Source organism: Typopeltis vanoorti, chromosome 7 (assembly GCF_054136105.1).
Source record: "Typopeltis vanoorti isolate ZY-2024b chromosome 7, IOZ_Tvanoo_1.0, whole genome shotgun sequence".
Classification (NCBI taxonomy): Eukaryota; Metazoa; Arthropoda; class Arachnida; order Uropygi; family Thelyphonidae; genus Typopeltis; species Typopeltis vanoorti.
In genome coordinates, this window is record NC_143555.1 from 58,473,182 (window position 1) to 58,500,907 (window position 27,726).

Consider the following 27,726-nt stretch of genomic DNA (forward strand, 5'->3'; position numbering starts at 1 on the left):
CTATAACAGAAAAAAAAATTAAAAAATGTGCGCCGAAAGTTTAGTAGGGTAACAAATAGTGGACTGATTTCTGGATTTAAATGAAAAAGAAAAAAAAATCGGGGCGATTAGTAGTTTGGAGAAGCACTGTTTCCCATAAAAGAGTGGGACCTGATCAAGTTGGGACGATGTAATAAGGCTTAGTTCTGCCTCTCTTCATTGCTAGGAACGTAATGAACTTGAACAATGAAGCCTTGCAGGGCATGCCATCTCCACTAAACTCGAGGTACTTTGGAAGAACACTAAAATGTTACTTGTGGAATGGCTTTATAAAGAAAACTGTGAAACAGTATTAAATCGGTCCGATGGGCTGTGTTTATCTCCCTTATAGTGATTTTTTAATCTGCTAATCTTTCCTATTTTTTTTTTAATTTAGAAATTATTTGACCGTTTGTTATCATACTAAAGATATATGCGGCTCACTGCCGATGTTTTTACGTTGTATGTTTAAATATGTTTAAAATGAATGATTAATTTTCACATTAGTTATTGGCAATAATTTAGTTTAAATATGTGCTGATATTCATATCGTGGCCATTTAAGTCACACATTTAATAACATTTCTAATACTAACATCCCATAGATTAATTATTTTTAAGTTTTTAATATTTAAATTATTCTTTCATTATATACTCGTAATTTTAATTTAATGTGTATAAATTGTCTGTGTTTAAATCGTTTCTTGGTGTCGAAGTTTCTGGCTTCAGAGAGATAAAAAGAATGCACTTTTCAGTGCTTATTTTCATTCTCTCCTTACTTCATGTAACTATCCATTTGCTGTCTTCACTATAATGATATGATAAGATCATCACGAAATGTGTTTTTAAAAGTAATGCTTTTTTTTTTTTAATTTTATGTAATCCGCTCGGTTAACAGTTCATTATGCCATAGTTCAGTGGTTCTCAAACTGTGGGGCACGACCCCCAGGGCGCGCGCGCATACTTTCCTACAGATAAAAATTAAAATTTGCACTAAATCAGTTTTAAAAATAACAACAAATAAAAATACAGAAAAAAGAACTTTCATGATACAGGTTTTAATTATCATGAGTTTCAAAATAACTAATAATTATTTTCTTCACTCGCACTTATAAAACACTTGTGCCAGAGGCAGTGTTGATAGTTCGGCAACTGCCGCGACCTCTTCCAGGCAGCACTATACATGCGCAGCTGAAAGTAGCGACTTATTGACATCTCATTGGCGCTTGTTTCAGTGCAATTGTGTTGATTTGTTTACCTCTTTAAAGTTGACTTGATTATGAACAATTGATCATAAAGTATTTCTTGAATAGTGATAGAAATGAAGATACCAGCGCTCCTTCAACTAGTGGTGGGAAAGAAGCTACTTGGAGTGTGAAAACAAGAAAGTATGATGAGAACTATTTATCACTAGGCTTTACGAAAACTGTAATTAATAATGAAGAATGTCCGCAATGTGTAATCTGCTTAATTATTTTAGCTGCAGATAGTATGAAACCTAGGAAATTAGGGGGAACTGACAATGTTTTCTCTTGTCAGGTGGGGCTCAGAGGTAAAAGGTTTGAGAACCACTGCCATAGTTGATACGCCTAATGGAATATATGTGCGCACACATAAAGTACTTACCGCAGGTTCTCCAAGACTGTACTTGTACACATTTTTCAGATCAGCAATGGAGGCCCATTTAGCTGTTGTCCAGCGAATTCTTTTCGTTTCAAGCATCATACGATGTTTGTTCTTAATAATATCCCACTAAAAGTAATAAAATATTACATTATTTTTTTTACATTTCAGTCTTATTACTAACCCATTTACCTTTTTTGGGAGAAAAACGTTTCACTATGTTTCTCGACATAATGCAGTCTGCACAGAATGAGAGAGGCAATTGCTATAAGCATTTGAATGATAGTGCAGCTGTAGTCTGTTGTTGCTAAGTGACCAGGCTGCACTTTGATAATATAAAACAAAAAACTACAAAAAGGTACAAATGTGAGATTAATAAAGTTTACAAATTTAGAAATGCTAAAAATTTAAACCATTGTAAAATTAAACAAACGCAGCACCAAGCAGCCTCTAATGGCAATTAACTCTGGGTAATAGGTAGTATAAGTAACATTTAAGGGTCTTAAGTCTTAAATTAACATTTAAGGGGTGCTTAAGGGTCAAAGCTGTATAACTGAGAGGAGACCTCCACATAGCCTTTAAAGGAATGCGGAGAACCAACCAGGGCTTCTGACCTAATGTCCAATCCTCACCTTCTCGTGGTGCACTCTGTTGGGTATCTACTTGGATACTGAACGAACGAGGATGGGCTGGCAATTTGGGATTTAGCCGGCCAAATTGTATTCTTATTGGTTAAACCAAAATAAAAAATGATGGTACAAAATGACAAAATTTCATGCCGGCTGGGGCGTCGCTCGGTTAAACAAGGCCCCCGTTGTTTTCGCCAGGGAACCAGGGCGAACAGCGAAAAGTCAGCTACTGGAACAAATCTGAAAACAAATCTGAAAACAAACCCCAACTCAACATCACCAGAGTTAAAGATCGGTACTATACTATCAACATAAGAAGCCTGAATGGCAAAGAAATGGAGCTAGCTGAGGAATTAGATAAGTACCAGATCAACATAATAGGGGTGACCAAAAAAAGACCAAAACTGGTGAGATCTTTCTGAGCAATAAATACAAAATGTTATATTCAGGCAATGACAATCAAGGAAAAGAAGGAGTAGCCATAGTATTCAACACAAAATACGAGGCTAATCTTCTTGAATGATCAGTCTCAAGTAGAGTAATGTGGGCAAATATGAGAATGGGGAACTGGACAATGAGACTTATTTGTACCACAGTAGGTTCTACTAAGCAACTGACACAATGAAAAAGGAAAAGTTGGTCCTTGTTGAGGATCTAAATAGCAGAGTAGGAAATGATTGTGAGACATACAAAAATATTTTGGGAAAATTTGGAGAAAAGAGCAAAGCTAATAATAATGGCAAATATCTGTTGGATTTCTGCTCAGTACATGGACAAGTGCTAACATAAAAATGTGTACAAATTCACATGGAGAGAAGAGGCTAGGAATAAGAAAAGATATTGTTGACAGTGATGTTTTTTCCCTGGTGCAGGACACCAGAGTGTACAGAGGATTTGAAATTTGGAAGCGATCACTATTTAGTCTTGAGCAGGATAAAATTGAATTTCATATTGAAAAGAATAACATGTAAGAAAGTTTTAAAGCGAATAAAAGTCGAGCAGATCTCAGATGTGAACTCTAGACTAAAATACACAAAGATTATTGAAGACAAAATGAAAGAGTTTGAGAACAGGAATGAAACCTTGGAGATTCAGTGGCAAACTCTGAAGAAAACATTGATTGATTCTGTCAGAGAGGCATGTGGTGAGGTTTTATCTGCAAGGATAAAAAAAATCAGAACTCCCTGGTGGACACAGGAAGTTAAAGAGGCAGTGAAGGAAAAGAAGAAAGCATATCAAAAGTTCCTGTCAAATAAGTCAGCTTGTGCTCTTAGAGAATATAGAGACAAATGCAAGAATGCTAAACACTGTGTAAAACTAGCTAAACAAAAGTCATGGGAGGACTTTGGCAAGAATATAGAAAATAAATATCAAGAAGGTGGCAAAATTTTCTGGAGGTTGTTGAAGAAGCTTAGGAATGGAGGAAAGAGTAGTGTAAAAGGAGTTAGAGATGATAAAGGTGACATGAAAACAGGAGAAAAAGATATCCTTGAAGTATGGAGTAATTACTTTGAAAAACTGCTAAATGAAACAAGCAGTGATGGCAGCATAGTGGTAAAAAACACTGATCAGGCATGCAATCAGGAATATATATCCATACTTGAAGTAGAAAAAGCCATCAAAAGCCTGAAATGTGGAAAGGCAGATGGAGTAGGTAATACTCAACCAGAAATGCTCAAGTATGGAGGTATAAAAAATCTTACAGTGGCTGCACTGCATAGTTCAGAAGGCCTGGACAGAGTGACAAATTCCAGATGATTGGAGTAGAGCTCTCATAGTACCTATATATAAAAAGGGAAATAAAACTGAATGTGAGAATTACAGAGGTATATCCCTATTGAGTGTTCCTGGTAAGATATATGCAAGTATACTTGAGAAACGGTTGAGAAGAATTGTGGAAGAAAAGCTTGGTGAAGAGCAAGCTGGATTCAGGTCAAGTAGAGGCTGTCAGGCTCAGATCTTCACTTTACGAACAAATAGTCGAGAAAGCATGGGAATATAACAAAGATCTGTATTTAAGTTTTGTCGATTTGGAAAAGGCATATGACAAGGTGCCAAGAGAGAAGCTATTCAATACGCTGCAGTTATATGGTGTGAATGGGGCATTATATCAAGCGATACTTAGTCTTTATTTGAGTTGTAAATCAGCAGTAAGAATTGAAGAAAGTACAGGAAAATGGTTTAATGTTAAATCTGGTGTTAGACAAGGATGTACATTATCCCCTCTGTTATTCATTATCTATATGGATCACATTATGAAGGAAAGTGGTACTAAACATGATATCAAAATAATACTCAACCAGAATGAGATGTTAATGTCAGCTCTTTGCTTTATGCGGATGATGTTATACTTCTAAATAAATCCGCTACAAGTCTGCAAAATTCTCTGACTAAATTGAATAGCTGTTGTAATAGATATGGTATGAAGGTCAGCAATAAAAAGACAAAGACAATGAAAATAGGCAGAATCATTGAAAATGTCAACTGTGTTGTGAATGGAGAACCTGTGGAACAAGTAAAACATTTCAGCTACTTAGGCACGATTTTTACTGAAGATGGTAAATTAAATATAGAAATAGACAACAGAATCAGCAAAGCTGGTATGGTGAGGAAGTCAATTGAATAAATTCATATGGAATAAGAGAGAAATTAGTCAGAACACTAAATTAGCTGTACAAGACAGTGTTCAAACCAGTTTTAACTTATGGATCTGAGAGCTGGGTCAGAAGTAAAACAATTGTTTTACTTAACAATAGGCGTGAACAGATGGCAGTATCATATTAAAAACGAGGATATTAGGAAAGAACCTGACATTGTCAGCATCCAGGAATGCGTTAGCAGAGCTAATCTCAGGTGGTATGGTCACTTAATCAGAATGGGCGAGGTAAGATTAGCAAAACAAGTGTTCTCTGCCAGGTTGGAAGGAAAACGACCCAGAGGAAGACCAAGATATAGGTGGATTGATACGGTACAAAGTGCCTTAGACGATAGAAATATAAGATCTGATAATGTTGGAGTCTTGACAAGTAACAGACTGATTTGGATGAAAATTGTATATAGGAAGTTAGTAATGATGTAATTATTTTTTTTTCATGTAGTACTAACATATCCTGTGCACCCCTTGAGGGTACACGGCAGGAATTTGATGATGATGATGATGATGAAGTAACATTTCCATTTCCAGTTTTCAGCCATTCTTTTTCATTTTTATTAGTGGATGTTGTTCTTGATCAATGATACACATTTTCAGTGACAGAAATTTTTAGTATTGTTGCATAAGCATGGTTTGGCTTAAATTATTTTAATATATTTGTAATAAAATATATTCAGTATGATATTCATTGATAAAGAAAATTTTCATATTTTTATGATCAATTAAACGTTTTGTGTGAAGTGTGTGTGTGTGTGAGTGGGGGGGGGATTCAAATGTACTTTAAAACTGAGTTTTGGTTTCAGAATGTCTTGTAATTCCTGACTTTGCTCCAATTAGGGGTTTATGTTGCTAATATTTTACACTTTACTGCAGATCTCTAGGTATTTCTTTTTACTTTGGCATAGACACCATGTGATGTCCTGACATTTTTCCACATTATACTTCATGTGGGCTATTTGAAGGAGTACAGTCAAAAATCTCCATATAATGAAATTATAATTTAAGAACTTCAGAATGGATAAACGTTTTATTTTTCTCTAATTTAAGCTTTTTAAATTTTAGTTGTTTTTCAGAAAAATGACTGTATTTGTTCTTTTATTTGTCCTGATTGTCCTTTCCATCCTACAAATTGATTTTCGCTCTTATGGTGCAGACTTCTAGTTGAAAACGCCTCACTTCAGATTTTCAAATATTTCAAGTCATCACATGACTTGGTTTTTGCTTAGGTTTTTTTTAATCATCTGCTAAAAAGATAGCTTAAATCTCTGGCCACATGCACATCATTGAGAGAATACAATAACCATCTGCAGGCCATCTAGTATCAACTGACAGCAGATATTGTTTTCACTCTCCAGCCCAGGATGACTATGGATTCAGAGGACATGTATGTTTGGGCAGCTCTTTAGGAATAAAAGATTTTCATTGCAATTGAGAGCACTACTCTCATTGTATGCATGAAGTGCCTTGAAAGAAAAAAAATCCATGTTTCGATTAGAGTAGCATGTGTAGGCTATCTGTAAACCCTTTGATGGTACTAAGTATACTATAATTTATAACCTCTTATAAGTGTGATTGATTTGAAGAGAAAAAAAAAATATTTGGTCACTATTATTACCTACATACCATATTATTGATCATTGCTAACAATAATATGGTGTGTATGTACATTTCTCTCTTTTTCACTCATTAACCTTAGTTCCATATAATAAAACTGCTCCATATTCACAGTATCATATCAAATATGCATCCATTCTATGAGCATAGGACATTACTTAAATGAGATCTAGATTATATGGAGCTGCAAGTGCCTTTTTGAATTTCTGCTTGTGGTAACAGTAGTTTGCGTTCTGATTATTGAAAATGCAGCATATTAGACGTGAGAAAGTCTGTCTGTCTGTCTGTTTCAAAGATAGGAAATGGGGAGCTGGGAGATGTAACACTAATCCAGGTGGGATGAAAGTGTAGAAAATATTGAAGCAATTTGGTTGAAAGCAGAGATGTAAACTAGTGACCGGAGTGAAATGATTGAGAGTAAGGTTAATGTGAAGTTAATATGGAGAGTGAAACTGAGAATGATAATGCAACAGAGGCAGTGATGAATCGATCTTTCTCTCTATATGAATGAGAATGAGTGTAGGATGTTTTGTAATTTGAGGTATTATTATTGTTAAACAGGCATCTCTATGGGGTCTAATGAATCACCACAGGAGGCCCACAAACATTATTTACAATAGATCACCTCCCACAATGCATCGAACATTTCGATGCATTGTGGGAGGTGATCACAGAAGGCTCAAACTAAATATTAGACTGCACGGAGATAACTGTTTAACAATAATAATGCATCGAATCACAGAACTGCCATCTATCACACTCATTACTTCCTTCTATTCCAAACTCTTACATATAATTCACATTTCTACTCATTCCCTTTACCCCCCCCCACACACATTGCACTGTTTTGTTATAGATCCTGTGATCTCTCATGTGTGAGTCATAAAAAAAAACTCTCCTAACCGATTCCCCAACAGAGCACTGACAACTGCCTCAGGCCTCTTACACTCATTCACTATTCCTGTAACAAAACATTTAAATCTTACATCCTTGCTAACTGTAAGTTTACTTAACTTCACTTCCAGTGATGACTTCTTCTTCCCACCCCATCCCACCCTATCTTCCTCTGCTTTTTTCAATTACTTTCACACTCTATTTGCATGACATATAGCATTCAAGCTAGGAAGTATAGCATATTCCAACTCTGTCTTCCTATACATTCTACTCATTACTTTCATCATCACAGCTAGTTTTCATTTTAACACTGAAACAAGACATACATGATCCTCTTCTTTAGAATCTTCTGCCACACCTTCTCTGACTCTCAAATCCTGCACCACATGATTTATAATTCCGTTATCCATTCCAACCAACACTATTATCTCATCCATCTTCTCAGCTATTTTCTTAGTTACAGTTACATTTTCTATCATTATCCTAAGCAAACACCTTTAAGATTCTACCCAACATATGAGTGATATTCAGTTCTTTGTTGATAATGAAAAGTTGGGAATAGCAATAGTTAAAAAAAATGAATGTAGTAATCCTGCAAGATGACTTGAATAATCTAACACTGTGGGAAAAGGATAATGGTTTTTCTTTTAATGTGGCAATATGTAAAGTCCTTCACTTTGGATTGAAAATTTTCGATCTGCATAATTCTATTAATAGGGTTTCAGCTGGAAATTGATGAGGCCAGGAATCTGTCATCAATTTCCTATGGTTAATAGGAAACTGAGTTCAGAAGTCAGAATGAAGAGACATTATCCTTTGTAGACTGGCTTGATTTTATCTCTGGGTTTAACAGTTACCGGCAGTACCAGAAGAAGAAATTAAATAGTTCACCCACTGATCCCCGCTTCCAGATTAAGGTTCTCCCTTCCTTAATTTACAATTACTAATCAGAAGAGTAGCCATTTATTAATTCCTGCGCCTATTATTTAATCTACATTTTGTAGGCTGAGTTAGAAGAATTTACTGCTCGCTCTTAGAACCAGTTCTCGAATTAAAATGTGTGCCGCACACAGTTTGAATCCCTGTTTGAATGTTTTTGAATGGATGTTTTACATCCTTCTTGAATGTATTCATGTTGTGTCTTCTATGATGAGGACTACTTTTAAGTTAATTCTGCTCTGGATTTCAACCGTATTTACAGAGGGTATAAAATTTTAGATATTTTTTGCTAGTATATCATTATTTTCATTGCGTAATAATACTCAACAGAGCAAGGTAACTAAACCCATTATGGAAGAATGCAGAAAATAAACTGAATGGCGAAATAAAAGAAAATGAACAGAGATACGGCTGCTGAGATAGAAATAAAATTGGAATAATATGATGTCTTAAAATATGTATGTGTAGGCAGATGCATTGTTTCCTGTGAATAATGGCTTATAAAACTTCTTAAAGACCCGTTTTGGAGAAGAAGGTTTCTTGGTCAGTATTACGTGCATTAAATATCCGGTTTTGTAAAAGCCATTCTTACGCAGGTAATTTCAATGACGTCATCAACTGCTGCATTTCGAATGCTGTGATAATACATGCCCCCGAGCAAGAGTATTTAACGATTGGTTGTAGGCCTCTTTCAGTAATTAGACGATCTCGTACGTATTCTTCCACCACATTCAGATCAGAATTCCCGGGGATTTTGTTAACGCTCAACAGAAGACGGGAAAACAATTAAAAAATATGTTAAGATTAATCACGAAGTGTGGGAACATAAAGGGTTCTCTGTATGGACACACATTTCATTAACAGACCAAAACACACAAAAATCAGTCGGTGAATCCACGCAATTTTTGAATGATAAATGTGTTGGTTTAAAATAACTCGAACATTATCGACTACTGCAATTCATGATTAATCATGCTTTTAAAATATCCTTCTCCTTCCTGTTCAGTTACTTAATGATGTATGGATATATGCCTCGTGGTATTTGAAGAGTTTTGCTATGCTTCGTATACTAAGGCAGTGCACTGCGTTCATTTAACTACAGATATTTATGTTTAGTTAACAAAATTAATTTAATTATTTCGAAATGTAAGTATTTAAGAGCCATATGAATTTATTTTCGGAAATATCCTTTATTATAAGAAGGAAAAAGATCTGTTGCTGTGTGCTATCCTTTTGTTTCCTCTGAGCACATCAGCTAGAGATCGTACTGTCTAGCCCAATGTTTAAAAAAATTTAAGTACAGAGAGAGAGAGATGCCTAATCTTTTCGATAAATAAATGAAAAAATCTGGAGAATTTATTGTTTCATTTATTTTTTGTTCGTTCATGTTGCGTGCCGCCAGATGTTTTCTATTATTGATGGATTTCATGTATTCATGCAAATGGTAATCACCTATTGTAAATGTAAAGAAAATTTGTAGATAAGCACACGATATTGCTATAAATATTTACTGGAATGTTTACTGAATTTCATGGAATGCTATGGGCTTGTGGCCACGCAGTCACTACACCGTACAGATAATATTCACACGAATTTGGGAATTATTTTGAGTTAGGAAACTTTTTTAACAGCTTGGATATTTGCTTACTTTATGATACTGAACATAACTTACAAGCGTTTTCGCTATAGCATTTTTTTATAAGTTGTAACACGTGAAATTATGGTATTTTGTGTTATGATCTAGGGACATGAAATTCTTCCTGTCTTTGTTTCAATAATAAATAGGTTCTTTTGAATGTCCGAAAACGAGTTTCAAACTGATCAGAACGACCATGAAATAATGTATTCATGGAATGAAACAAAGATTATTTCAGAGCGTTCGTCATATGTCAGTCGCCATCCCGACTGACACAATTTTACACAATTATCGTGTGTTAAGTGTGAATCCTTCTCGAACAATTTAAGAAGTTTGGGTGAAAGAAGACTTTCACCCAAACTGGAAACGAATCCTGTTCTCCCGCCTGGATACTAACCACAATAAAAAAAATAAAAAAATAAAAAAAAGCATTCCACTATAAAATGTGAACAAAATTAACAGGTCCTCAGTAGTGTAGTGGTTAGTATCCACGCGAGAGACTGGGGCTCGTTTTCCCCTTCCGGAGAGTCTTATTTTTATTTTCTTTCTTTCTTTCTTCTTCTCTCTCTGCTACGTTAAATTGCATCCATCATTTCTCCGCTTTCCACTGTCTGTGAAATGCAAACATCACCTATCTAACATCCTCTTAAACTTGCAACTGCAAACCTGCTTTCATTCTTACATTTGCCTGCATTCTCTGGAACAGCTTTCTTGATGAAGTGTTTCCCAGGAAATAGAAGCTCCAGCTGCTCAAGAAAATGTCAATTCAGTGTGTTGCAAAAAAATTCATATTTCTTTCTTCTTGAAGTTCATGATAGACTAATTACTGGATTCGACTCCTTTTCAAGATTATTAGCACAAGAAAGAAACGATCTACAAAAAATAGGTTCGATTACTCAGAGAGAGAGAGAGAGAGAGAGAAATAACGCTGTAATTATCACATGAAGCTGTCGCCACCTTGAGATATCAGTATCAACTTCGAATTAAGATTAGACATCTTTCAGCTGCTTTTGAAAGCACTTCATAAGAAAAGGCTTTTTTTTTAATCACGCGAATGGCAATATTTATATCATTCTAGTAAATACCGAAGTATTAATTTTAACGGTGTTGTGTAGCAAGTGCGTTGAACTCATAACTTCCTCCTCCAAATCGTCACTTTTCCAAGTTTATTTAAGGTTCTCAAATACACAAGACAACTAAAAGGCCAATTAATCCTTGTAATAATAGTACCAGGAAAAAAATCAAAATACGTGCTATTAATATACGAACGTCAGAACCAAAAAATCGTTCAAATGGCATCGTAGTATATCAATTGAATTAACAGTTACTCTCCTTTATTATGTCTCTTTACATCTGAGCTGTAACTCTGTACTTTGTGGTCAGCTTATTCTCCAACCAAATGGTCAGTTCTGCTAACGTATTTGCAAAGAAAAAGCTTGTCTCTTGAGCGAGTCAAAATTAAAGACGGCCCTTTTAAATTTGGTTAAGGAAAGGCATTACCATATATTTAATATCATTTGTGCACCTTCAGTATTCTGTCTGGCATTCTGTAAGTCCTTTACATAAGTTTTGTATGTGATATTATGTGAGAACGCAGCTCGTCCTGATCTGCGTGTCTTAACGAAAGACATTCCTAAACCCCTCATTAATTAATCATTAATTATTTTAATGTAGTGTAAAAATAATATACTACCAAATGGAGGGTGTTGCGATTTTCTTCCTTATATTTACATATTAGCGTTGCAGATGACCTAGTTCTGCTTAGCTCTTCCACAGATGACCTCCAGCGGACCCTGGATAGGTTTGTAGCTGTTTGTAGCCGGAATGAAGATCAGTGTGGCCAAAACTTAAGCATTTGTGGTCTCAAGACAACCATCCCAGTGCACTCTAAATGTAAGTGGAGTACCAATGAGGCAGGTGGAGAAGTTTAAATACCTTGGGTCCATATTCACGAATGATGGAAAATGGGACGTAGAGCTAGATACTCGAATTGGCTTAGCAAGCTCAATATTGCGGGAGCTTGGCAGTTCGGTAGTATTGAAGCGGGAGTTAAGCCAGAAGGCAAAGCTGGCTGTCTTCACAGTCTATGTCCTACATCCATACCTGTGGTCATGAGAGTTGGGTAATGACCGAAAGAATGCGGACACGAATCCAAGCGGCTGAAATGAGGTTCCTTCGAGGGGGGTTGCGAGGCTGACAAGACTCGACAGAGTCAGAAGCTCTGCAATTCGGGAAACCCTCGATACTCAACCGCTGCTTCTCCATGTTGAAAGATCACAGTTACGTTCGTACGGGCACCTGGTCAGAATGCCACAAGAGAGGCTCCCTCAGCAGGCCCTCTTTGCCAAGCCAGAGGGTGGGAGGCCACGTGGAAGGCCAAAGACTCGCTGGATAGATTATATCCAAAACATTGGGTGGACACGTTTGGGAATTCCACCAGAACACCTGAGCTTGGTGGCAGAGGATCGTGACCATTGGAAGTTCCTCTTGCAGCTGTTTCCCCCACAACCCAATTAGGAAAGGTAGGCCTTGAAGATGTATGTATGTATGTATGTATGTACTTTAGGAGAAAAGAATATTCCCTTTTTTTCTGGATTTAGAACTGACCTTTCTCCGGCATAATGAAACAGAAAGTCGGTTCCGCTAACAATGTTCAAGTCTAGTTATTTTAGGAAATAATAATTATTCCATTAAAAATGGTATAGCTATCTCAAATGCATCATAATAGGTCATATTACTTAGAAAATGCAGGCCGAAATCCCATACCTTTCCCGAACTTTGAGAGGCACTGCGAATTGAAAATTTGTCTTGGAACCTGCAGTGACAGCTGACCATTTGACCTATAAGTCGCCAGACTATCATAATTCTAAATTTTAGGAACATTGTCTGAACGACAGAATCCTATTTCAAAAACTTTTTTAGTATAAACTGTGTCATTTTGATTATTTTAAATAACTATCGGAAATCGCTTTGGCGAAAGAAAAAAAATGATAGTGGACCATTCAATATGCTCTAAAACTTTCTTCGATAATTATACTGTTTTTCGGTCTCTTCTTACAAATAAACACTGAAACAATTCCTTACGTGAGCTGGACATCCTACGACGTGCACGCAGTATTGATAAAGACGTCTCTTACATTTAAGCTCCTGTCTCCTTTGCTCCTGATGAAGATCATCTTGAGGCAAGCAGCAATCATCCTCCTTGAGAAAGAAACGAAGTTCTGCAGGAATCCAGCGATGCACTGGAAAATAGTGGTGTGTCCCTCTGACATGATCCTCTACTTTGATTATATCTAAAAACCACGAATCTCCAATTCCGAAACTGTCTCGCCACAATTCGATTTTATATGGTCGTCCGAAACCCTCACCTGAAGATGCTGGGAATGTGCACGTAGAACCTCTTTCGTGATCATTATGAAAAGTACGGTTAAGTTTAATAACTGGAGTTTTGACATCTTCTTCATCGTAAATCACCATCCACACGTTTGCATCCGTTCCTGCTCCCTTACGATCTCCTGTAGTGACATGAATAGATAGTTCGCGATCCTTCTGAGAACGATGGAAAATATTACCCATCTTGGGACGAATAATTTAAAACTTTGCAGACATTCGAGCAATTAATGCAACGACTTATTATTTCTCTTCAACGACGACATCTGAATATACTGTATATGGATTTAGCAACTCGTTTTCTGGAGCTGCAACACAAGATGGCAATCGTACCTGTCAATGGCCTTTCCAACAACCTTCTTGGACATGACGGTTACAGATCTACTTCCTCCACTATCTTTGAAAGAATGTTTTATAGCAACAATACTAGAGAAAAAAGCAAAATTCTCTGGAAACTTGTGCTGCCATCTCTTGTGAAAAATATAAATTAATAGGAAAATAAAAAAAAACGCTAATTGTGAAGTGGAGGTCAACAAGTAAGATTTTTTTGTAAATGGTCATATTTCCAGAATTGTCGAAAAATGTCTTAAAACGTTACTTTTTTTAAAATTAACGTCTATTGGGAAATTCATCAAAACTTATAAAGTGAAAAAGTGTATTAAAATGTATAGCACGTAAGAGATGGGTAATGTCATATTTCATTTGTGACCTGGTCTTCCCCTGTGACAAAAAGGGGTAGAAGTATTATCGGTGCAAGGTACCGGAATATTCAGGACCAGGAAGAAAAGTAAATCTGAGGCCAAGATCGATTAAGAATTTTTGCATCGTATTATAAATGATAGTATATTTATTTTCAACTTTCTATTTTTACTGTCCAGGTTATTGATGAAAAATAGACCAGACTAGTCGACCATCTAAGCGGGATAGTAAAAGCTTAGAAGGTCGAAAATGAATGTGCTGTAAATTATATTCATTTGTACCATCAACGTCACATACTGGAATATAACTTTCGGGAATGGATTCAAGTGGGCAATTACTTGCAGTGATACTAGTTCGTTAGGGTGATGTAATGTCACGTAATGCTGTATTGCTAGTACGTGACATTAACATCGACCTAAACCAAAGCCCTATGTAGACGAAATGTCTCATCTTTGGTTATTTATACACTATACGAGAGGGGCCTACCTGAATATTTTGCGATCTGGGTCCGTGGCAATCTCCCTTAGCTGCAGTATTTCACAAGTTTGTTTAAGGGTCAGTTTTTAATTTTTGTGAAAATATGTAAGGTTTCGTCGTATATTTTGAATAGAAATAATTTTTTTTTCTGTCATACTTAAGACGCATGTAGGGCTTTATTCAGTTTTGTGTTGGGAAAAGTAGAATCTGATCTCTTAAGAGGGGATGTAACTTTTTCATATTATTAAGTATCAACATGCTATTAACACGTAATGGAAGTTCGTTACAAAAGGGAATGCCACTAAAATAACTGGTAAATTGACGCACAATCGGTATTTTGATGCACTGACTGCCTATAGCTTTTCATTCTTGGAGTTTGTTTGTATTGAGTCGTTTTTTTTTTTAATTTGAATGAGAATGCATTTATAATCTTAACACTGCAGAATTTGGAGCTGCTGACTTTATTTTTATCATGATGTCGTTCTAAATGTATTCTTTATCCTCTCCCTCCCTATTTACAGAGTGACTCACCAATTTACCTTTGTAGAAGCAGGGAGGGACAAGATTTATAACTTGCAGAGAAACAATGTTTTTTTCAATATGTAATTTTCTGTGATCTCATAATCAGAATGAAGAATACGATCAGTATTAACAGTTACCAGTACTATGAAAAGTTACCTGATTGGTAGATCACGTGCGATCAAATTATTTCATATCAGATTTATATTTTCTTTAATGAAAGAAAATTTGAAGACTTTGCAATTTGAAAAATAAAATTAATTCAAACTAAAACTACAACAAGGTGACATTAAAGGAATCAAGAGATAATGGCAAAATAATAAATGTATACTTAACAAACATACAAAACGCGCCAATTCATCTAATGCTTAACGATATTCATTAGACCCATTAGACCCACGGTGGCCAAACTGCAGCTCGCGAGCCGCATGTGGCTCTTCTTAAGTTTTATTGCGGCTCAACCAACAAATAAAAAATATTTATAATTTTTCTTAATTTTCTAGCAGACATGGGGAAATCACCTAATAATGTGTTTTTGAATAATGATAATAATTTAAAAAAACTGGAATTTGATAATTAAACGTGGATTTATTATCAAAATTAGAAAACGATATAAAATATTGTGTAGCATTTAGTTTGGCGCTTGACGAATCAACTGACATTACAGACCAACCACAATTAGCAATTTTTATTCTTTCGTTCTTGAGGACGGAGTGACGCGAGAAGAATTATTAGATTTAATAGCATTATAAGATAGTACTCGTGGAGTTGATATTAAGGAAGCTTTTGATGTTGCCCTTAAAAATGTTCCAAAAAGTAAATGTGGTTATTAACAAAAGTAGATGTGGCTCTTAACAATTTCTGGTAGATAACTACGGCTCTCGCTGCAAAACCTCTGGCCACCCCTACATTAGACAGTCATATTGTCTGGAGAAATAAAATGTCTATGTTTATGACAGGAGGAATATTTCTGGGCTCTCTTCAGACATAACTAAATTAGCTGGGTTTTATCTTCTTTAATCTTTGGTTTTCCTTAGCGAAAATAAACAAATCAGTGTTGTCAATTCATTCAATTAGCAGACATAATATTCGAGCCCCACGTCTACTTTGGCGGTAACATGAACGAGTAGAAATTTTCATTTTGAACTAACATGTGGCATAGCGATTCTTATCTTATGTTTGGAGCAGTTTTAATTTTGATTCTTACAGTTGCGTCAATTCTAGCATTGACGTAACTTGCTGGAAGCAGTAGTCCGCTTATTTTTGCTCTGCTTATCAGTTCTCATAGCTGTGAGATGTAATTCGTACACGCCTGATGAACCTGTAGAGATTCAGTCCCATCAGCGTTCCTTTCGCTGGACATCTGTTAGTGTAACTAATGCAGAAACAAAACAAAAGACAACAATAATGCATAAACAAAGATATTTGACAACAATATGACGCCGATCAATCCCTTAAATTCTGATTTATCATCCCACAGAACATACAAAAATGACCAAGAGAACAAACACAAATTTTCGACCAGTATACACTAGGCCTTATGGTCTTAGTTTCTTTACTAGAGGGGAGAAGAAATTTTTTTTTTTACACTAAACAGGAGAAACCACTAAAGCTTGTATGTGTGTGTGGGGGGGGGGGGCTTAACTTCACATTATATAGAGTAAAACGATAGAAGGGGAGGTAGATGGTGCTTGCTGTCTGCTCAAATCGAACATCGAAATGAAACGCGCGCGCGCGCGCTCACACACACACACACACACACACACAAACAAACTCACTTGCTAATTAGATTTAATGTATTGGGATGACAATATCGAAATGGGCATGAAATGAAGCACATCCTCTCGTACGGCATAAAAAACGAGATTGAGAGAGAATTCTATTATTAGTGCATGGCATCAAATAAAAAAACTGGTGAAGAGTTTATTGTTGTCGATAAACACCAAATAATTGTACTTTTGGAATACCGAGAAAATAAACCTAAAACAATAACAAACATAAAAACAAAGTTGTTCTTTTTTTATAACAACAACAACAATATGCTAAACAACAATAAGAGAAATAACGAATAACATTTCTGGCTCGATGGGTGAAGCAAAATTGCTTTACGTATTCCCCTTTGTCTGAAATGAAAAACTTTGAATTGGAGTGTTTATGAGCCACATGCTCGCCCAGTGCGGGCAGTGAAATTAGCTGTGTTCAGCTGTACTTAAGATATATTTTGGCCTTTTATATTTGTAGCTTTCCGCTTCATTATATTCTGAAGCTTCCGTAATCAACGGGTTTGGGTGGTTGCTTGTCTTGGTAAAGAACTTCACTGCTAGATCTAGAAGAAGGGAAGACATATAAGGAATGTTGACTTCTCTATGGATCTGGGTGTTTCTGATAAACCAAGGGGCATCCAGAATCATTCTCAGGCACTTATTCTGCAATCTCTTAAGTTTTCGAATATTTGTATTTGCGGTGTGGCTCCATGCGGGAGACGCATAAGTGATGACCGGTCGAATCACCATCATGTAAATTGTTAATTTTGTTTGTGTATCCAGTTTGCTTTGTCTGTTGATTACAGGGTAGAGTTGGGCTATGACCTTGGATGTCTTTGAAGTAATGTGTCTTATATGATTGCTGAATAGAAGTTTTCTATCCAGGATCACTCCGAGATATTTGACTTCGCTCTGCCACGGAATCTTAACTCCCAAATGATGAATGTCTTCCATATCGTGGATTTTCTTTTTTGTAAACAGTATGGCTGAACTCTTCTGTGGGTAAACTTGGATCCTCCAGTCCGCCAGCCGTCTCTCATATATGTATACTGGTTTGCAATCTTCTGTTTTCCAGTTTTGGGCTCAGAGATCTTGCCATTAAGGCACTATCATCTGCATATAATGCAGTGAATGTTGTTCTCGGGTTCAGAGGGACATCTGCTACGTAGAATGATAACAGGATTGAGGGCCAGAAGAGAGCCCTGGGGTACTCCTGCGAAGACCCTGCGTCCGGACGAAATCGATTCTCCGACCCTGATCTGCATATATCTGTCTTTCAGGTATGAGTGGAGTATTCTTATCAACTTGATTGGAAAGCCGAACTTTATGAATTTATAGAGAAGGCATTGATGCCACACTTTGTCAAACGGCTTCTCTGCATCGATGAAGATGGCAGCAGTACTGCTTTTCCAATTGAAACCTTTCGTAATGATTTCTACTAGCCTGTGGATTTGTTGAGCAGTACTATGGGCCTTGCGGAAGCCAAACTGCTCGTCATGCAAAACTCTTAACCTATCCGTTTCTGCATGGAGTCTTGTGAGGATCACTTTCTCTGTTACCTTTCCGAAGCTGGACAACAGGCAGATTGGTCTATAGCTCTCGGGAAATAGGAGAAAATTGTTCCTTTTTTATATTTATAACAACAAACGATAAATAAATACAAGAGGTTTGCTGACTGCGTGAAATTTATAATTTCTGATAAAGTTCTTTGCTTTATTTTTGCATTCTCTTGTGATTTAGTCTTCATAGATCCAAATATTTTTCTCAGCATTTTTAATTGCTATTTTCTCTTGGTTCAACTGTACTCCACGCTTCTGCGCAGACACTGGTCTAACATCAGTTTTGTAGATTTTTATTTTAGTTGTGTGCAAGAATTATACATTTAAATAGATATAAAAGCATGGTAGACTGATAAACCCTCTTGCATCGTGGCTTATATTTCTGTGCTGACTTCTGCATTGGTTTCGATTTAAATGTATTTAGATGCCATTAGAAATTTATATAATCCCCTTGAAATATTGCTGTTTTTCATTCAGGTTTTTTGCTAACATTTTCAGATATTCAGTTTTCATTCAGTTCGCTTATAAGTCTATCTTTTCAGGTGCACTTTTCTGAAGATCCTCTTTCTCTTCTGAATCTTTACGTGTGAAGTGGATATTACCAGCATATCTCATTTCATTCTTTAGCACATTGCTATTCTGAGTTAATTAATGTTTTTTACTATTTCTCTGTGCTTCTTATAAAAACTTATTTCTTTATGAAACTGCCACTTCAAACTGTATATGTAACCATTTTTCTGTCTTGTTTCTTTACTTCATCCTGAAATGTGTCATTTAACCCCCATCCTCCCTAGTATCGTATTTTTAATCTACTGGAAAGTTCTTATCTGCTGCTTTAATACTTACTTTTCATACTTGCTATTCTTCTTCTTCCTGGGTTTGGGCATTATAAAATGTTTATCTTATCCGTCATACGTTCCTCACTCTTTGACATCGCAGAGAGTTTTTATTAATATCATATTTTGATTCTCTTATACTTTTGCTGTGACGTATGTGCCGTTTAATTTTAAAGACTGCTCCACTGCGAAATGGTCTGTGTTGTATTCTGCTTCTCTGTATTTCTTATAGAATGGATGAAATTTCGTTGTCTTTTATTAATGAGGATATAATTAATACGATAAAGATTTGCCCATTTATGGACCTTTATGAAACACAACTGCATACTTGAGGGTTTAAGAAAAAACTTATTTGAAAATTGTTATTAATATTTTATATTAAAAAACACTAATTACATAACATGCCCCAGCAATAAAAATAATAATAGAAGTTGATTTTTTCATTCAATTTTAAAAAATATTAATCTTTTTATCTAAATAATACTCGGACTTTTGAAATATGTTCAGAGATGCTTAATCACTTTTGTGACCGGGAATTTCTCAATCAGTTTTGGGATTTAAAAAAAAAAAACTCAATACATATATGTATTTTGTTCAAAAAATGAAGAAATTATGATTTGCTTGTGTGTTTGTTTGAAAGAGAGAGAGAGAGAGAGAGAGAGAGAGAGAGAGAGAGACAGAGAGAGAGATGTCTTTAAGGAAAATACCAGTGAATTCATAATACTTTTTTTTCTTGTAAAAAAAAAAAGAAAAATATTAAATAAGAAACTGCGCATTAAATAAAGAAAAACGTGAGAATTTTCAACAGTGGAATGTTGTCTCTCGCATTGGCTAATAGCAGGTCCGACATCAACCAGGTTGGGTTGGTTGGTAGCAAGTGAATATCTTGTTCGCTCATCCGTCAACATGTACGTTCGAATCCTGTTATGGGCACTAGTGTTTATGAATATCTACAGATAGCAAATGACATTCATTTGCTTGCTTACTGGAGGCCTGAAGTGGCTTGTTTATAGTTTCATCTTCTCAAGAGTAGGATCTCCGGATTATTTAACCCTTAGCCCACCTATGATAATAATACTAATGCACTATAAGCCAAAAGTCTTTTGTGGGTAAGACTTCATTTAAAAAAAAAATACAACTTATGTAAAATAAGGTATTTTTCTTAGTTGGAGAATTGCTTTCCTTAATATCATAATTCACGTCAATAGACGAGTTTAACAGTTTTTAATTCCTTTAGTGGGTGGTTTGAGAGTTCTGAATGTGGCTGGTCAGGATCAAAACACCCACTTAAATAATGGATCTTTGTTAAATCCTGATAAGTAAGGAAGAATTGAGAATGTGAGTTAACTGGGCATGTTCATAAAATCACTGATTATTGTTAACTGCTCCACTTGCGTCCGCTTGATCCGTAGTTTTTTTTTCCCTCCAATAAATCCTTAGCAACTTTTTCAAGGGCAAAATACAACATCTTGATAGTCAGCTTCCACATGCTATGACATAAAACTTTTCCTCTGAAGCTTACATATCTAACTTTGTTATTTTTTTCTTAAAAATAAGCATTCTTGACTTCTCAAAGAAAGAGGAATTTTTTAGAATCCCATCTTCACATTTATTTCTAATTACAAATATTTCGGTTGCGCTCAAGTCAAACTGAACAAATTCTTTGTTATTTTTTATTTTTATTTTTTCTTAAAATAAACTCATTCTCTATTTCAGGGGAGCAAAGGCCTCAAAAAAAATCTGCCTTCTCTTAACGGAATTCCTTATTTCTCTTTCACTTGCATTCACGCAAAGGTGTGATTCACTCCGAGCAAGACCGGATCGTACTTTCGTTCACAACTATAAAGGTCATTAACTATGTCAGCAGGTTGGAAGAAATACTAAATGATGACGACATGTAGGAAAAGGAAATGAAATGCGAGTTAGTATATCTGATAGAGGAAAGGAGGTTTCTCCTAGAAACTTGGATTTTTAATCCCACAACCCAAGAAAAATCCACCGTACAACACATGCTATTTCATACAATAATGTACACTTCTTGGAATGGTCAATGGACACCATAGTGTGAGGAACAAACAGCCATGGCGCCCACCTTAATAAGATGTTGGACCTCCTTTCGCTACAGACACTTTAGCAGTCCTACGTGGTATATTTTACTCAAGCATATAATAACGATCAATTGAAATTTTGGACCTTTTTCCTGTAGGCACGTAATGATGTCCTGAACTGTTGTAGGGCGAATGTCCCTAAATCTTGGGATCCGGAAAAGTCACCACCACCATTTCGCCCCACCATTTCTCTCCCAGCACATTTCGCCCCCGGAACATTCCCTTCCCCCCTGTAGATAATGAGTAAGCTACAAAAATGTAAATAATACACCTAATTTTTTAATAATTCTAATTTATTTTGTTTTAATAGAATAAATGCATATTATTATTGTTTATAACTCGAAGTTTTATGCAATACCTCTAAGGTAATCAATTACATTACGATTTTGAAAATATTGGACTATTGTTTTGATTCTAGCAGAAATTGCAGCATACTTCTTGTTTCTTTGATTGCCCGAATTACCGCAATAGTTGTGTAATTTCGAAATTGTGCAGCCCTTGTTGTTTCTTTAAAGAATCAGTGAATCGGACACTAAATATTTGGGAATAAAGTAGCAAAAGTTTCCTGAAGTCCCCTGTGCCACCCTTCGACACCGTTGTTGGTACGTTGCTGATCATTCAGTGTTCGTGTATAAACATTCTACAATTCGATGGCAAAAATGGGTAATTGCTGGCCTCTCCGTTGTCTTCTTCCACTATATGTATCTTCAAAGTAGTTTGCAATCACCATAGCTTCAATGGGGAAGTCATCAGCTTCAACTAAATCTTCAAATGCTTGAATAACGTTAACAGGAGGAATAAATGTCAATGCCGGAATCATTCGAATCAAACAAGCAAATTCGTGGTCTTGTTCGTATCGGGCTTTTAAACCTTCATTCTGTATCTTTCGCCAAACGCTTTGGGAAATATGAAAAAAAAACTGCCGGTATTTACAATACCAGGAAATTCTTGCTGGAAGGCTTGCATGGCACTTTGTTCGAAATCTGTCATAAGTCGCTGGGGTTGGAGACCTGGTTGTAGATTTTTAACTTCTTGAAGCAACTTGACGTATGTGGCACGAGTTTTGTTTGGCAAAAGCGCGTAGACCACTGGAATAACTGCATTCAATTGAACCACATGAAGTGTATAAAGCTGCTGAAAATGCGTGGGTACTGTGCTAAAAGTTGCATCAGAAAACCACTCTTGTCTACGCGCTAATAACTGAAGATTGTTACTAGTGGAAAAAAATAAGCATGCGACCCGGGAGCAGTTCGTCCTGAGAATCATTCATCAAAAACTGTTGTACATTGCCATCGATAATAATTTCTTGATAATTTTGTGGAATTACTAAGTCCTGGAGATTGCTCGGTAAAGCAGGAGGACCATTGTTGCATCGAATGATGAATGGATCGTTTAAGTGAATCCTTTTTAGGAAGTAATGCCGTGACATTGGCATGAGTCTCTGCAATTACTGATGCAACAATTTGCTGTGGCCGTTCGTTCGTGATTGTTGCATGTTGCCGTATTTGACCAATCAATTGCAATGCTTTCGACCTTGCAACTTGAGCTGCATGGTTATGTTTAGTTACGACTTTTACACTGGGCCTTCCAAACCCTCTGTCCAAACACGCCCTTTGCAGGTGGAACGTTTTTCGCAAACCCAGAATCCATGTTGTTCATCTACAGTTCTCTTTGAAAACACGTAAATATGGTTATCATCATCTACAAATTTTCTTTTGCCTCTTATTGACGGAACACTTTTTGCCATTGCACACACAGGATTAATCAATCAAGATGCAAAAATAATATGTAGATATTGCACTGCCTGCGACGCTCAGCTTGTTCACGCGATGCACTGCCGATAATGAGGCAGCGAAAACAGCAAACGCGCGCTGTCCACTCCCCCCCCCCCGCCTCCATGTCCGTCACTAACCACGTGACTATAACCCTCGTGGTCGAGTATGTATCCTTTCCATTGTGAAAGGATTAACAGTTCCAGTTAATACTTTCACAATGGTAAGAGAACCCTGAAGACATACAAAAGGGGAGAAATTAGTTAAAAAGCTACGTGACAATTTGTACACGAAAGTAATTTTGAAAATTTGTTCGGAAAAGTTAGAGTTATCGAAAGTTCGGTTCGAGTAATCGAGAGAGTTTAACATTGAATCTCCATTAAAGGGGCTGGGACTTCAATAAAAATTCGAGTTATCGAGAGTTGACTGTATTTATATTTTTGTAACTTACTAATTATCTACAGTGGGGTGAAATGTGCCCGGGGCGAAATGTGCTGGGGGCGAAATGCGAGGGGCGACTTTTTCGTAAACCCTAGATCCACCCGACGCTTCAGTTAATCTCGCAGATGTTCAATAGAATTGAGATCAGGGCTCTGTGGAGGTCAGTCAAGTGCGGTGATCTTCATGTCCACAAATCACAAAGTTACAGCAGCAGCCTTATGACATGGTGCATGGTCTTGGTAAAAGATACAATGGTCAGTTCCATAAAAAAGCCACGAAGTAGGAGGCATTGCATTGTCCAGAATCTTCAGATACCTCCCGAAGTTCAGTGTTTGTAGCACCACAAACTGAGGTCCGAGGTCAAACCAGGAAAAATAAGACCATACCATCACACCACCGCATTTCATAGTTAGGGTCAGCACTCTGGTAAGAAACGTTTACCGGGCATTCCCACACCACATCCAACGATCTCTTAAGTACAGAGCGTAGCGTGATTGTCTTCTATATAACCACTGGGAGGTGTAATCTTCCAACTTCCACTGTATCACGCACTTTGCACCACTGAAGACGACGCTGTATGTTGGTTGGTTCGGGTAACCTGGGGATTGCATATTGCGGTTCCACCATGGAAACCCCCTGTTGTGAATCGTGGTTCTGAATATTTTTGTGTAGATTTGTGTTCCAGTCCATACTAGGAACTCCGCATTCAACGTGTCGGCCAACGAAGCGGTTTTTGCATATTATCCTTCGTAGCATCATACGGTCACATTCAGTGAGTGTGGTGAGTGAGCGTCCACTGTGGGTAGCACTTGTAGTTAACTGCCTGTGCTCCCATCTCGGTATGATATCACTGATTGGTGACTTAGGATGGCGCAATTTGTCAACCATTTCCGAACAGATAGGCCTGTAACATGGAATCCTATCACAATGCCTCTTTCAAACTCCGTCAATTCCTTCTTGCCGCCATTTCACCCGAACACAGTTGCACTGATTTCGGAGCATCATATTCCTACAATTTATACCGGCTACAAACATGTGACTCGTTACATGGCACGATGCACCTCACCCATTGGGGAGAGGGATATCTCTTGACTTCTTTCCAAGCAGTGTATATAAGACGCATTGGTCTATAATTCTCCACTTTATGCTATCAAATATTCTTTGACAGTTAACAATGCTTGCGAATTTCCACACAAAAGGTAGTATTTTTCCATCTCAGAAATCATTGAAGATGATGAAAGTGAATTGATCAAAGCCGTAGTGATCGCCGGTTGATTAATCTCATTACCATCAAAGGAAATATCTTTTCCTCTATCCTTGTCAATTATAAATGATTTTATGATAATTTCCTTGTCATTAGAAATATCTCGACTGTATTTTACCTTCTGACACACCAGTGTTCACATATGCTCTTGCAAAATACGAATTAAAATTTTTTTCCAACTACAGCTGGAATATTCAAAATTGTTCCTTCCCGAGAAGTCTATTATTGCTTAGTTCGTTTCAATGATCCTAATCTCCTTTACATATCCATAAAATATTTTCGAATTAACCATAGACTGGTGGCCAACTGCAATTCAAATTTTACTTAACAATCTTTAATTGGTATTTTAGTTAATGCTAGTGTTTCTTGTTCCTTCCCGAGAAGTCTGTTATTGCTTAATTCGTTTCAATGATCCTAATCTCCTTTACATATCCATAAAATATTTTCGGATTAACCATAGACTGGTGGCCAACTGCAATTCAAATTTTTCTTAACAATCTTTAATTGATATTTTAGTTAATGCTAGTGTTTTTTTTATCATCTTTAATATCTGATATATCAGATCGGTAAATTTTTATCTTACTGCTTATAGCTTTAATAAGTTGATTATTTTAATTAAATATATGATTTTTTACAGAAAGAGATGAAAATCTCAAATATTATTTCTTTTTCAAGTCGATCTCAACATTAGCACTTACGAATGACCTCAGCAAGTATGGCTGCATTAAGAGATTTAAAATGCTGAAAAATAATCTGAAGATCACCAATTGGTTAATGCAGATGGTATGTAGCAATATCTTATTTATTTATTTATTATTATTATTACGGGCTAATTCAGGGAGTTCTTAGACTTATCGAGGGAGGCCCAAAGCATTATGCCAAGAACTATCCGACATTTGCACACTGTTTAATCTAATCATACTTTGCTTTGAACTCATTCACAGTCATGGCAACAACAATAATAGACTCTAGCATCCTATTCCATTCACTCACCACTCTCCAAGCAAAAGACCTAGTTCTAACACCTTTGCTAACCACACTCTTGCTCAGTTTCCATGGATCGCCCCGAGTTTTCCCATCACCTGACCTGTTCTGAAAAATTTCCTCTGAAGTAATCTTGTAAAAACCCCTTAGTAATTTGTATGTCTCAATCTTATCACCACTTTAACCGCCCATCAACCAATTTTTGTAACCCACAGATCTTCAACCTGTTCTCACAAGGTTCATTTCATAGACCAGCTATCATCTTGGTCACTCGCCTCTGGACCCTCTCCACCTTTTCCTTCTAGCCAAGAAACCCTGACGCCCAGTAGTCCAGAATGGGATCTAATCAAGGCTCGATAAGAGCAACAATGACATGCTTGTCTCTTCTCGTCAAAGTATTCTTCTTTAACCATGTGATCCGATGCGTTGCTTCAGTCACTTTTGCTATGTACCCCCAAATCCCTGACTTCGTAAGTTTCCTAGAGTACAGTTTCGCCATATATGCCAGGATGTTTTTGTTTCAGCAGAGCTATATTTCCACGTATTATCAATTAGTTCCGTTAGTTTGGTATAGATATTTGCATTGCAATTAAGATGAATTATCTCACATTATTTTCGGTTACTGAATTTTAAGTAATAACGCATAATTCGCCTCATTTTATTTATTATCCTTTATTATTATTATTTTTATTACTTTAATTTTATTATTTTATGACACTGGAGCAGTGATTAGCATTTTTGCCTAGTCAAATGGTACGACAACACATTTTGAGTAACGTAATGCTGTTATTTGTCTTTCAACAGTTACAGAACTTATCACCAGCAGATCGTAAGCATTATCTTTGACAATGCAAACCAAATAATATAAAATTTCAGTTGTCTGTATTTATATATATATATATATATATATCATATTTGGGCCATATTATATATATATATATATATATATATATATATATATAATTTGGTAATTTAAAACGGTTGCTGATTCACCTGTACTAAGCATGTGTGGCAGTGGACCTGCATTCTTCTTACATCTAGGTGGACAGTCTATTTTTCAATCAATATAGCCACAGGTGTAACAAACGAGGTGAAATTCTCTGTTGTTGTTCTTGTCGAGTCCATTGAAGAGCTGCTAAATATGACCGTGAATCTGTAGAACTACTTTGGCAATCTGTTGAACTTTGGAGTAGAGCTTTTCTCTACGGTTATTGTTAATTTGTTAATAAATATGGTGTTAGTTCAACTCCTGGACAGTGTTTGCATGCTTCATAGCTCCTACTACTGAATTTTCATGCCTTTAGAATGTTCCGACCTTAGTCTGGTGATGACTGTGGTTATTTCTCTATTTTCATTAATTTCACTGATTTCATTCTTCTTAATAGTTTGTTTTACCAATGTTATTTTGGCTACGGAGTTAGCATCAGTTAGTGATAGTAGGTGTAATTTTTGAGGTAACTATCTTGCTTCTTTGGCTAGTCTTTCTGCTCTTTCATTGCCTTCAATATTTACATGGGCTGGTATCCATTGCAGTGTGCAGTTCTTATATTTCAAATTTAAGGTTGTTAATAATTCATGAATTTTCTGTGTGAGTTTTGTTTTTCCATTTTTTTAATGCCTCAAGTGCAGATTTTGAGTCACTGTTGATGATTATTCCTTCTGTGATGTTTATTACTGGATTTGAGAGATGGAATTTGAGAGCTGTTTGTTTCCTGCATTTTTGGTCTTGTTTGTTGTATTGCAGCTTGCTTGCATTAGAGTAATGTTTGACTAGTAAATTTGCCATCTGTTTGTTTGTTGCTGCTGTATTGGTTCCTGAGGAGAGTGTGTTTGAAAAGTTATCAGTATCTGGAAGTGTTGCTTTGTTTAATAATCTGATGATGTTCCAGTGTTGTCAGCCTTTTCCGGG

The 27,726-nt window shown here is 36.3% G+C and overlaps 2 protein-coding genes across 8 annotated transcripts in view; one reads left to right on the forward strand and one right to left on the reverse strand.

The window, feature by feature from the left end:
* Window positions 1-13,759, reverse strand: part of LOC150104705 (allene oxide synthase-lipoxygenase protein-like) — a 42,545-nt gene extending 28,786 nt beyond the window's left edge. Inside the window, exons 1-2 of the mRNA XM_090395286.1 lie at window positions 13,090-13,759; window positions 1,644-1,769 (exon numbers count right to left, since the gene is read on the reverse strand). Of these exons, the coding sequence (XP_090251412.1) occupies window positions 1,644-1,769; window positions 13,090-13,581 (618 nt within the window). The 5' untranslated portion in view covers window positions 13,582-13,759. The remainder of the gene's footprint in view (window positions 1-1,643; window positions 1,770-13,089) is intronic.
* Window positions 1-27,726, forward strand: part of LOC150104704 (uncharacterized) — a 352,800-nt gene that overhangs the window by 132,618 nt on the left and 192,456 nt on the right. For 6 of the 7 annotated variants that reach the window (XM_090395291.1, XM_090395292.1, XM_090395289.1 and 3 more), the window contains one exon: window positions 25,509-25,616. The gene's annotated coding sequence lies outside the window, so the exon portion shown is untranslated. Of the gene's footprint in view, window positions 1-25,470; window positions 25,617-27,726 lie in introns of all 7 variants that reach the window. The other variant, XM_090395290.1, reaches the window with a different exon arrangement.